Source organism: Lasiodiplodia theobromae, assembly GCF_012971845.1.
Source record: "Lasiodiplodia theobromae strain AM2As chromosome Unknown scaffold_8, whole genome shotgun sequence".
Taxonomy (NCBI): Eukaryota; Fungi; Ascomycota; class Dothideomycetes; order Botryosphaeriales; family Botryosphaeriaceae; genus Lasiodiplodia; species Lasiodiplodia theobromae.
Window position 1 is genome coordinate 901,811 of NW_023336574.1, and position 11,587 is coordinate 913,397.

At 55.4% G+C, this 11,587-nt stretch overlaps 4 protein-coding genes across 4 annotated transcripts; 3 read left to right on the plus strand and 1 right to left on the minus strand.

Moving 5' to 3' along the window:
* Positions 1-810: 810 nt before the first annotated feature.
* Positions 811-1,530, plus strand: LTHEOB_3270 (uncharacterized protein; the record flags this gene model as incomplete). The annotated part of the gene is made up of 1 exon (XM_035512175.1): positions 811-1,530. The coding sequence occupies one exon, from the start codon at positions 811-813 to the stop codon at positions 1,528-1,530; it is 720 nt and encodes a 239-aa protein (XP_035363163.1).
* A 1,528-nt stretch (positions 1,531-3,058) lies between these two features.
* LTHEOB_3271 (Carbon catabolite repression protein) lies at positions 3,059-4,757 on the plus strand (the record flags this gene model as incomplete). The annotated part of the gene is made up of 6 exons (XM_035512176.1): positions 3,059-3,096; positions 3,154-3,297; positions 3,357-3,687; positions 3,764-4,381; positions 4,447-4,674; positions 4,749-4,757. 6 exons carry the CDS (start codon positions 3,059-3,061, stop codon positions 4,755-4,757), a joined length of 1,368 nt encoding a protein of 455 aa, XP_035363164.1.
* A 241-nt stretch (positions 4,758-4,998) lies between these two features.
* LTHEOB_3272 (3-isopropylmalate dehydratase protein) lies at positions 4,999-7,481 on the minus strand (the record flags this gene model as incomplete). The annotated part of the gene is made up of 4 exons (XM_035512177.1): positions 4,999-7,113; positions 7,164-7,238; positions 7,297-7,328; positions 7,382-7,481. The coding sequence occupies 4 exons, from the start codon at positions 7,479-7,481 to the stop codon at positions 4,999-5,001; spliced, it is 2,322 nt and encodes a 773-aa protein (XP_035363165.1).
* Positions 7,482-10,010: 2,529 nt separating this feature from the next.
* On the plus strand, positions 10,011-11,360 carry LTHEOB_3273 (uncharacterized protein; the record flags this gene model as incomplete). Its single annotated transcript, XM_035512178.1, has 1 exon — positions 10,011-11,360. One exon carries the CDS (start codon positions 10,011-10,013, stop codon positions 11,358-11,360), a length of 1,350 nt encoding a protein of 449 aa, XP_035363166.1.
* Positions 11,361-11,587: the final 227 nt, after the last annotated feature.

Genomic DNA, 11,587 nt, shown 5'->3' on the forward strand with positions numbered 1-11,587 from the left:
CCGCTCGCACGTGGGCAAGCTCCTGGTGGCCCGCGAATAATGCGCTCACAATCAAAGAGCCAGATCCAAGTTCCAACTCTGACGCGCGCACGATCGTATTCCTCATATGACGCGCGCGATGCCTTCTGCGCCCAGTCAAGAGAAAGAGTGCTCGGTCCGCGGCACCCGTGGGAAAGACCCGCGAATGCTGCAGTGCCCCGAAGGGTGTGCTCAATACCACGGAAGCCAGTTGCGGGTGAATATGTAGCCTCGCCATCTTCGGCACCTCATGGGCCAGATGACATTGCCGGGCCATCTTCAGCTAGGTCGCCGATTACAGCCGACTATCCATCTCCACCGTTGCCGCCACCTCACAGGTACGAGGCTGGTCGGCCGCATCACCATGGTGAGTGGAACGCTTCGTCCAGGCCTCCTCTGGACACGCCTCCTGCTTCCTCGTTTGAGGCTCATCCCGTACCTTTGACTGCGCCCATCTTGGTGAACGCCCCACCACCAGGGCCCGCCCCAGATACACACAATCGCGGCACGCAAACTCGTGCCAGCGTTGCTGGCGCGTACAAACGACATCCGATCCAGCCATCATTCGAGACACCATCTGTACGGGCTCAGACACGACTGAACGGCACCGGCGTACAGCGACTGGTCATCACAACAGGCAAACCACGCCAAGCAGATAGCCACAGAGTCCCAACAGCAACAGCCGGCACCCAAACTGCAACCCCCAGCAGCACCGCAGATAAAGCGCAGCAGACCAGAATCTCGATCCAGCGGCCTCCTCCACCACACACAGCAGATGCCTCTGCGGAAAAGATGAAGAAGCCCGCATCAACAGTTAGGGCCTTGTCCCCAGCGAAGCCGCCGAAAGTAGCCATCGCCAAATCAGCACGCAAGAAGCTCACCAAATCGGCCCCGACTTCGAAAGCCACCTCTGCGAAACCTTCGTCCGGGGAGAAGAGCGTCCCAAAAGCCGCGTCTACCGCTGCGTCTGCGTCTGCTTCCACCCCTGCACCTGCATCCAGACCATCATCTACACGCGCGCCGTCAGCGACTCATGCGGCGGCCGCCAGACCGGCTGCCAACATCAAAACCACCACCACCACCACTAGTAGCAAGGCGCCCACGGTCGTAACCACGGCCGCAGCCCCCATGGACGATGCCACTTTTGCCGCTCAGCGTGCTGCTGCGCTAGCTGCCTTGCGCGAGCAGCATGCGCACCACTGCAGCGTGGGCAAGCAGGCATTGGCCGCAACGGCGCAATCGGTCGCAGCGGCTCCGACAGTAGCGCAGACGGAAGAACCGGTTGAGATGGCCCAGGCGGAGAATCAGCCGCTGATCGACGTGCGGGTGTCAAAGAGCGCGGTGGTCACGTTGGTACAAGCCTTGGCCTTCGTATGGGCAATCGTCGCGGGCTGGTACATGCTGAGCGTGCTGGGGAAAGGGTTGCTGGTCGTGCTATGGCCTGTTCGATGGATATTCAAGGGGATCGCGATGCTGGGTGGATGTGTGAGGGGTGGCGGATGGGGTGGCTGATGCGATCGGTTGTGGAGGCGAAGGGTTAATTGGGGTAAATGGAGCTGGAGGCGGAGGTTACGGAGGCGAGGGCAATATCTTCAATGATGAAATCCATGAAGTCACTGAGTTGTGATGCTGGACACGTGCTCCGAAGGTTGGGATTGGTTCCTCTTTGGGGCATCTTGGCAGCAGTCTTAGAACGAACCACCTTTTGCAGGCGTCACGTTATGTCAGAAACAAAACGGCCCTTCTTCGCCCAGACCCTTGTTATCGCCTTACGTAGAGTGGAGAAAGCAAGTATTGCTATTATGCATGAGTTGCCTATTTCTTGTATTCGGTGGCCGGATTGTCAGTCGATGAAAAGTGAGTCGGCCCGCGAGTGGATTTCCTGACTTCATTGACTTTGCTAACGGAATGAGGAAGGAGCACGAATAATTTACGAAAATCTTCGTTAAATATTACACGTTTTATACCCGACGATCACTGCGCCGCGCAGCTAAACCGACAAGCTTTACACACACACATATATATATGTGCGTGTGGCCCGGTTCCTTGTGAGCCGATGTCCCTACTTACGTTTGCTTCGCAAGAAAGGAAAAATGGAAGGGGCAACGGCACACCAAAGAAAAAAAAAGTTGACAGCCCTAGGAGTATCACCACCCAGGACATATCTCCGGAAGCCCCCCTTTCGAAAATTTTCACCCTCTACCTCAGATGAGAAAATGGTGCTCAGCAACCTGAGCCATAGATCGTCATGGCATTGAGCCAGCGCACCACATCATAGGACCCGCTCTGTGTGGAAATTCTTAGTTGGAACATCGAACGCGCTGGGGAAGTTTATAAGAAGGACTGAGCCCGGAGATTAGACAGCTGTTATCTTTGAATTCGATAGCAGGACTTCTCTTTCGGCTCACCGAGTGCTGACGGAGGGGCTAGTCCGGAGACAAGCGCGGACCTACCACAAGCTCCGGACAGGGTCACCCAGTCCGTAGCCACACAACACCAAAATTCGCAACAGTCTATACTATCTAGGTGAAAAGTTTTCTTTGTTGTGACTCACGATTAGAAATCGACGGTCACCGTTGATCGTTTTGATACACCGTAGAGCTGGTGCTGATTGCAGAGGAGATGCCGTGTCTGCAGAAATAATGGTAGGGCTGACAAGTGCAACATGATAGGCTGGATTCGGAGACGTCATTACTGCGTTCGGCGTTAGCATACGATCCTTTCGCTGGCAGGGGAGCAATTTCTTAGAAGGTGCTGAGTGCTTCCAGAAACGGGAAGCGGCCCGCTTGCGCTAGTCAGCACAACATCCAACTCGGCATGCTTTCCCCTCACCTCAAACCCACCCGTTTCCAGTGTCGAGTGACACGACACGAGAGATTTGCGTGACGCAATATTGGTAAAGGTAACCTCAGCCATGGTCTTAGCCATACATAAACCGGCGACCCCCCTCGCGCCTCTTCATGAAGCGTTCCATGCTCTGCGCTGGCTTCGTCGAGTTACCAGAGCCAAGGACAAAGGCATTTGCCACCCAAAGAAAAAGATGGCACCCTGCAGATCCGACAAGTGTCTGAAAATAAGGTAGGCGATGAAATCGGATTTTCAGACATTTGGCACTGACCTGCGCGCCTACTTCAGTCTCGATACTCACGACATCGTCTTCCGTCGCAAACATCGAGATGGCCAAAAGCAGGTTGTGCACGGCGAGGTCGTCCTCTGCACCCAAAATCCAACCGCCATAAAAGCAGTCAAGGTGTCATTGCATGGAGTCCGCAAAGTCCAGTACGAGCCACCATCTCATGCATTTCGGGCTACCAGAAAAGCTGACCGCAGTGCTGCAGCTGGTTGACCGACACCCTCCAACCGCAAACCGTTCGACAAAGGGATTCCATATTCTTTCAGGACCGCCTCCTTTACGTCTTCGTCAAGGGCACCGGCCAACCCAGCAAAGCAGCACCAGGCCTTTACACTTGGCCTTTCTCCTTCACTCTCCCCTCATCGCTCCCAGAGTCGATAACGTGGCTCCCGCTCGACACGTACATCCGCTACTCTATCACTGCAGAGGCCACCATCGGCAGCGGAATATTAACCAAAAAATTGCGCGTTAGCGAGCCACTGCGTCTCTTCAAATCTCCCTCCTTCTTCATCGACGAGCTCCAATTCGCGCCAGAGGTAAGTTATACACGCCTAAAAAAAAATTAGAAAAGGAGGCCACTGAGAATGAAGCTCACACATCTCCAATCTTCAGATCACACAACAAACCGCGAACCTCACACTCCCAAAATCCGGCCTCGACGCCACCGTCACCCTCTCGCAACCCTACCAACCCACCGACAATGGCGGCGGCGTCCTCGAAACCACTTTCGCGCTGACGCCTCTCCTCCTCGACCAATCCGACACCAATGCGTTGCTCTCGAATCCCAACCGCATCGTCACCCTCAGCCTCGAACTACTTCAAAACGTCCACCTCGTTGTCACTGACAAGCACGGCGAGCCGCACCGCGGCACCAAGTGCACACGGTCCGTGGCGACAGTGAGCAGGTCAGTGTCAGCGAGCGAGCTGGTAACGGCGAGGGAGACGGCGGTGGATGAGACGGAGATGAGAGAAGGAGGAGGAGGAGGAGGAGGTTGTGGTGATGACAAGGACAGTAGTAGTAATGGTGGTGGTGGTGGGGATTGTAGCAGCAACAACAACAGTAGTACGCCGACGCCAGCACCAGCCAATTACTTTGACTTGAAACTACCGCTACCGATGGCGCCGTACTCGCTGGTGCAGAGCGTGCACGATGGCGACAAGATCAGGGTGCGGTACACGCTGCAGGCGAAAGTGAGCGTCGAGGACGAGGGCAAAAAGACCACGCAAGAGGTAAGTGTAGAACGTACCTGTCTAGCAACTTCAGGGAGGGAGCGAGGCTGACGGTGTGTGAGCAGGAGGGAAGCGCGAATCTGTTCCCCAAGCTGTTCGTGCCTGTTCGCGAACGGCAGGACAGCGTAATATCCAGCACAAACAGCGTTTGTGATACCGACATCATCGATGAATGCGGCGTCGTCACGAGTTTGCCGAGCTACGGTGAACACCTTTTTGATACCTACTATTGTTGGGATGCGCGCGGCCTGACAGCAGACGACATATTACGCGAAAGAGATCCTATAGGGGCTGTACGATGTTGTGGTAGTTAGTGGCCTTCCGACTGGCGCATGGCATGGACGCGATTGTTGTTCTTTGATACCAGGGTTTCTGACAACCTCATGTAATATCCGAAAAGTGCTTGCTTCGTCAAAGTATTTCTTTTGAATTTCTTCTTTACTTTCTTGCGTTCTCGCAAGTATGCATGACATAATCTCATATGATGATAGTTGCCCATTAAATAACCGACGAGACTGTGCCTTTTTACGCTCGCCATTTTCCGCATTCGTTGACCCATCATTAAACGCCCATGTTGTTGCACCGCAATCCCGATACGCCATTCCTCCTGGACAAGTTTACCACTCCAAAGGCTCCTTGAGAACCTCGCCCCTGTTCGTCTTGGGGACAGGCGCTGCCTCGACCTTTACAGGGCCGGTGCGGTGCCTCGAAAGGTAGCCCTGGCCGTCCAACCAAGGCCACTCGCGCGTCCTCTTCTCCTCGAACTTGTTGATCTTATCCTGCTTCTGCATCGTGAGACCAATGTCGTCGAGACCGTTGACAAGGCAGTGTTTCCTGAACTCCTCGACCTCAAACTCTGCGAGCACGTTGCCATCAGCATCCTTGATGACCTGGGCGGGGAGATCAACCTCGATCTCCTTGCCAGCCTCGGCTTCGGCCGCAATCTTCTCAAGGGTAGCCTGGTCGGTAATGCGGATGGGGAGCATGCCGTTCTTGAAGGAGTTGTTGAAGAAAATGTCACCAAAGCTAGGGGCAATGATGGAGAGAATGCCGAAGTCGAGAAGAGACCAGGGGGCGTGCTCACGTGAGGAACCGCAGCCAAAGTTGGGGCCGGTGCAGACGAGAATCTTGGACTTCCTGTAGGGCTCTTTGTTCAGGATGAAGTCGGGGTTCTCAGCGCCGGTAGCGGGGTCGTATCTCCAGGCGTTGAAGAGGGCAGAACCCAGACCGGAACGCTTGATGGTCTTGAGGAATTGCTTGGGAATAATCGCGTCGGTATCGATGTTTGCAACGTCCATTGGTGCAGCGTAGCCCTTGAGCTGAGTGAACTTGGCCATGCCACCAGCGCTGGAAGGAGCACCTGTCTCGACAGTGTTACCCTGAGAATCCACCGGGTCGTCAAGAATCTTGTCGAGATCCGCATCGCTCTCAATGTCGCTAACGTTTGCCTCGAGCTCGAGCTTCGGCGAACCCTTGTCGACGGATGCAGAGGGAGGGGCGACCTTCCTGACATCGGAGAGTCTACCAGTGACGGCAGCAGCAGCAGCCATGGCCGGGGACATCAGGTGTGTCCGGCCACCAGCACCTTGACGGCCTTCGAAGTTGCGGTTCGAAGTACTGGCGCAGCGCTCGCCAGGAGAAAGGATATCAGGGTTCATGCCAAGGCACATAGAGCAGCCGGCTTCCCTGAACTCGAAACCGGCGTCCAAAAAGATCTTATCGAGACCCTCGGCCTCGGCCTGCTTCTTCACGAGACCAGAGCCAGGCACAATCATGGCACGCTTGATGTTAGAAGCGATCTTGTTGCCCTTCACAATCTTGGCCGCCTCGCGCAAATCCTCGATACGCGCATTGGTGCAAGAGCCGATGAAAACCTTGTCGACAGGAATCTCCTGCATCGGGGTGCCGGCAGTGAGGCCCATGTACTGAAGAGCGCGGACGCAGGCCTTCTTCTTGATCTCGTCCTGGAAGTCATCGGGGCTGGGAACATTGCCGGTGATGGGGACCACATCCTGAGGCGAGGTGCCCCAAGAGACGGTGGGGGCGATATCCTTGGCATCGATGTAGATCTCCTCGTCGAACTTGGCACCGTCATCGGTCTTGAGGGTAGACCAATAGGCGATGGCCCTCTTCCACTCAGTGCTGTCGACCTTCGGGGCGAGAGGCCTGCCCTTGAGGTACTCAAAGGTAATCTGGTCAGGGGCGATCATGCCCGCACGTGCACCACCCTCAATGGACATGTTGCAAATGGACATGCGAGCTTCCATGCTCAGCTTCCTGATTGCGGAACCGCAAAACTCGATGACGGATCCAGTGCCGCCAGCAGTGCCGATGATGCCAATAACGTGGAGAACAATGTCCTTGCTGCTGACACCGGGGGCCAGCTCGCCGTCAACCTGGACCTTCATGTTCTTGCTCCTCTTCGAGATCAGGGTCTGGGTAGCGAGGACGTGCTCGACCTCGGAGGTGCCGATACCGAAGGCCAGGGCACCGAAAGCGCCGTGGGTGGAGGTGTGCGAGTCACCGCACACGACGGTGGTGGCGGGAAGGGTAAAGCCCTGCTCAGGGCCGATAATGTGGACGATGCCCTGCCTCTTGTCGCCCATACCGAAGTAGGTGAGGTCGAAGGCCTTGACGTTCTCCTCGAGAGTAGCGCATTGCGTTCTCGAGTCATCCTCCTCGATGAAGGTGTTCACATCCTTGAAGTTTTTCCTCGACGACGTAGGGATGTTCTGCAGGCGCATCAGTGTTTGATCTCGGTGCACAGGCGCGGGCAACTTACGTGGTCGGTGGTGACGAGGGTGCAGTCCGGTCTCCGGACCTTCCTGCTGGCGTTGCGGAGCCCCTCGAAAGCTTGCTGTGGCGATCGTTAGCCCCACGTCATCGGCAGCGCATGCTTTGGCGGCGACACTTACCGGTGAAGTGACCTCGTGCACCAAATGTCTGTCTGTGCAGAGTGTCAGCGATGCGAGCAGCGACAGAGGACGAGCTGGAGCGCACCAATGTACAGGAGACAGGTGCCATCTTCCTTCTCCTCGACGATGTGATCCTCAAAGACCTTGTCGTACAGGGTCCGCGGGCCTCTGACTGCGCCGGGCATTTTGAAAGCGGGATAATGGGTATCTAGGAAAGAGGAGAGAGGGAAGAGAAGGAACTGGGAGGATTGATAGTGCTGAGACAGCGGTTGCCGCCCGCTAGAAATATTGGCGTGTCTACCAGCGCGACGGCCGGTATCGGACTGTGGGGAAGATTTTGGGATAAGCGGCAATCTCGCCGCCTGCCATTGGCCGAGTGGCGCGCGGGGCGCAGCCCACACCACTCTTGACCTCTGCAGTGCCTCACCGGCTCCGGACCAGTCTCCATCGCCCGGCCAAGCGCGGCACATGCGCCCAGCCGTGAGGGGTTATCCTGCACTCTCGCTCTTTAGCTTTGCCCTGAGTGACTTTGAGGCGCGCAGCCCCTGGCCTCCGACGCATCCCAGCCAATTGCGACCCCCGTATTTCTACCTCTCTGCTGCAAACTGCGACAAGATGCTCCCCCGAAACGCAGCTAGTCAACTTACGCCTATGCATTCACTCCCGCCCTGGGTGCCGTGCCCATCCGATCCAAGAATTCTTGCGTTGCTCAAAGCGTGATGTGACTCTGTGCCCCGCGCTTACGACGAGCGGAATCGGCGACTAGATGCATTCCTTGAAATCCAGAACAATGCTTGTTATTGGCCCGACGCAACGACTGCAAAGCCTCTCAACAGATTTGAGACGCTCCTCATATTTCTTTTATTGCTTTGACTCATTATCTTCATGACTGAACCACCCGCCACCACCAGGTGGGGTTGGAGGAACATTGCCCCTACTGCCACCAAATCTGGAAGGAGGGGCAGCATGAGATCATTCAATCGGCGCATCCAGGCCAGAATCTCCGACGCGACACAAGCATCGGGACACCGCTGATCTCTACCGTGGCGGCTGTGGCGCTGCCTTCCGCGAGATTCGGATCTGGCCCGATGCCCTGCCACTCAACCAAAAGAGCCAAAGACAACAGCCCTTCGCCCAGGCTGATTATCCTGATCCAACAGCGAGTTTTCAAACGTAAGCAGCAGATGCGATGTTCGGACAAGGAGCTCTGCGAAATTTCGCATTAGCAATTGCCCCGAAGAATCACCGCTCCAAGCGGAAAGTGTCGTGCGATTTCGGAGTCTGCAAGTCTCCCTTACCTTCGTACTCGATGTCGTAACTGACGGCTGTCTCCTCATCCGCGAGAATGAGTATAGGCGTGTCCCGTCTGAGCCTGCGTTGTCGTACCCGGAACTTTAATCCTACATTTTTCGCAGGGCTCACCCAGAGAAGCCGCTTGCCATCCGCCATCTCTTCATCACTTTGTGTTTCTTTGCCCTTTTCGGACGTGCTCTCGCCCGATGCGGCTTGTAAGTCGGGTAATTGGTTCGCTGTCGGCAATGCAACCTTCCGTAGCCAGTCTCGAAAGACTCTTAAAACACTGTCCTCGACTTCCACAAAGCTCCGGAACAAGCCATTACGTGGGCCAAGTTTGATCAGGTTGATGACGGCACAGAGCTGCGTGAAGCGCTCCTCGCTATCCAGCGAAAGCACCTGCCGGACAAGTTCATCGTCATTGTAACCACCGCCTGTATATTGGGGGGCAGAGCTTGACGGATGCGTTCGCGATCCAGGGATATCGCCCGGCCGTGTCCGTGCAGAGTATGCTTCAGGGCCCTTCCGATACGGTCGAAACCGCGAATACCGGTTGCGCAAGTATCCAAGTCGCCCAACCAGGTCCGCCTCATCGAAGTCAGGGTCAGGCACGTCTAGCCCATCTGTACCCAGGTATCTGCAATATAGAGGTGGTTCTGTCAGCTTGGCGCTGGGGTGATAGCATTCAAGCAGGAGCGTGTGATCCTGTTCATGAAGGTTGGCGGCAGCTATCAGACGGTTATGGACGATGCGTAGGATGACAGCATAGAATCGGTGAGCAACCGTAGTCAGCGGCAATAAATCAGGTGTTGGCAATGAATTGAGGATATGGATAAGGAGCTGCCATCACGCTTGTCAATTGTTTTCAGCCCCTCCATGGAAGACAGTGATGCAGCATACCTCATTCGGTAACGACAGAAGGCCCTTGTCTGTGACCAGATGAGCCATATCTGCGTACAAATCAGTGGCGTGGAGGTTTGAACACAATGCGGAGATACGGATGAGGGGAGCTTTTGGACTGCATGGCGTTGATAAAGAGCAAATGACGTTAACGGGGGCGATAAGAAAAGCCCTAAGCTTAGTCCATTTGCGGTAATGGGTTTTTGCTCTTGCCTTGCGCGAAGCGAAGCGACGCGACTTCCGTCAGGACGCGTCCCTCGCATCCACGAGGCCAACCTCACTCAACCTCTGCATAAATCGATGTTCCTTGTCAAGTGCCGGGAATTATGCACCGGTTCATCCAGGGGAAAAACACGCAGCGTACAGCAAGTCCGGCGCCTGAACGCTCGCACACACCTGCCGCAAAGCTCTCCGAAGCAGACCTAGCTGAGCGCCGTCGTCTGGGAGCCGCAGCTAGAGTCGATGTCCCCAGGACTAACGTCGACAATACGGTGCAGCGTGGACAGCCACCGCAACGCAACATGAGTCGGCAGCGCCAACAGACTACAATTCAGCCGACAGAGCACAGTCAAAAGACGCACCTGCAAAACTATAATGCTTTCGACACGGATGCAGAAAATGCCGATGACACGACCGTCACGAACTTTTCGGATAACTTTGCTCATGGCAACTTGAGACAGCAAAATTCATATGCTACACAGGCCTACCATGTCGAGGATGATCAAGGCAGCTTCAATGGCAATGAGTCCCAGTTCGCAGACGGAGAATCAGAAGATGGCCAAGAATCCGGCATGAGTGCCCGAGAATTTCACATGCTTCATGCAGCACAGAACAAAGCAGGGGTTTCCACTCTACCACAAAATATCTTCCCACCGCCACAATCGTACCCCAGCACATCTGTTCCCGATGACGATGATAATGACGATGAGGGGGAGCAGGAACAGGAGGAGGAAGGGGCTTTCGAAGGTGGCTACGATGACGATGACCAGTACGAACAACAGAACCCTGAACTCAGCCAGCGTGTGCCATACCCGACGCCTCAAGAACAAGTTCAGCGGCCCCATGCCTATGCTGCACTAGATCCTTTTCACCAATTACGCCAAGCAGCGCCAAAGAAGGTTATGTCCGATACTAGTCTCCCGGTTCGCATCGGAGGTGTTCAGTCTGAGATTACCAGACCTCTTAGTGCCAAACCAGTCCAAGAAGCAAACCAGCAACAGCATCATCGCACACAACCACCTCCGTCTACCCAACCTCAACGGAAGGGCACGCAACCTGCTAGCTATGCTCGCAGACCTTCCACAGCTTCTGATGCCGAAACTATCAACGAGCGCAACTTCTTCGGAAGCCGCCCTCCCACCGCCCAGCAATATCCAATCTCACCGTCCAATGAAAGCTTCGAACCTCCTTTGGACTACGACAATGAGGAACTCTTCAAAATGGACTTTTCAAAGCTTGACCAGGAAGACTTCGACCACAACCCTCGTGCCGATCTCACCAAGCAACCCCTCTCGCACCTCGCCGACTCGCCACTCGAAGACCGACTAGGAGCCGCCTTCCGCGAACTCCGCCCAGAAGACCAGTCCAATTTCTTCGCCTCCCTTAGTATGAGGGAGTGGGACGATGCCGGCGGCTGGTTTCTCACGCAGTTCGGCGACTTGCTCAGCCGGTTCAAGAACGCCCGCCAGATACGGCGCAACATTGCGCAAGAATTCGAAGACGAAATTCGCAAGCGCAACGACGCCGTCAGCCGGAAGCGTCAGTGCGTTGAGAAAGAGATTACCAGGATCAAGGGCCAGGGCCAGAAATTATTGCCGGATACGCCGTCGAGGCGGAGGGCGGCTACGCCTGCGTTTACGCCGAGGCGCTAAGGGACGGGATCAGACATCCTTTTCCAGGGTGTCGCGGATGCTGCGGAAGGTGTCGCTGAGATGACGTTAAATGTTTGCTATACCCTTGAAGTTTTCAGCTTTCTTGCAAAACTACATTGATAGACAGCATGCGAAGGTAATGAAAGTGCCAACAAGCGACTGGGTTTTGCCTTTCTAGAGTTGCTGTACCTTGCAATGGACCGCACTGCAACCAAGGAATCAATTTT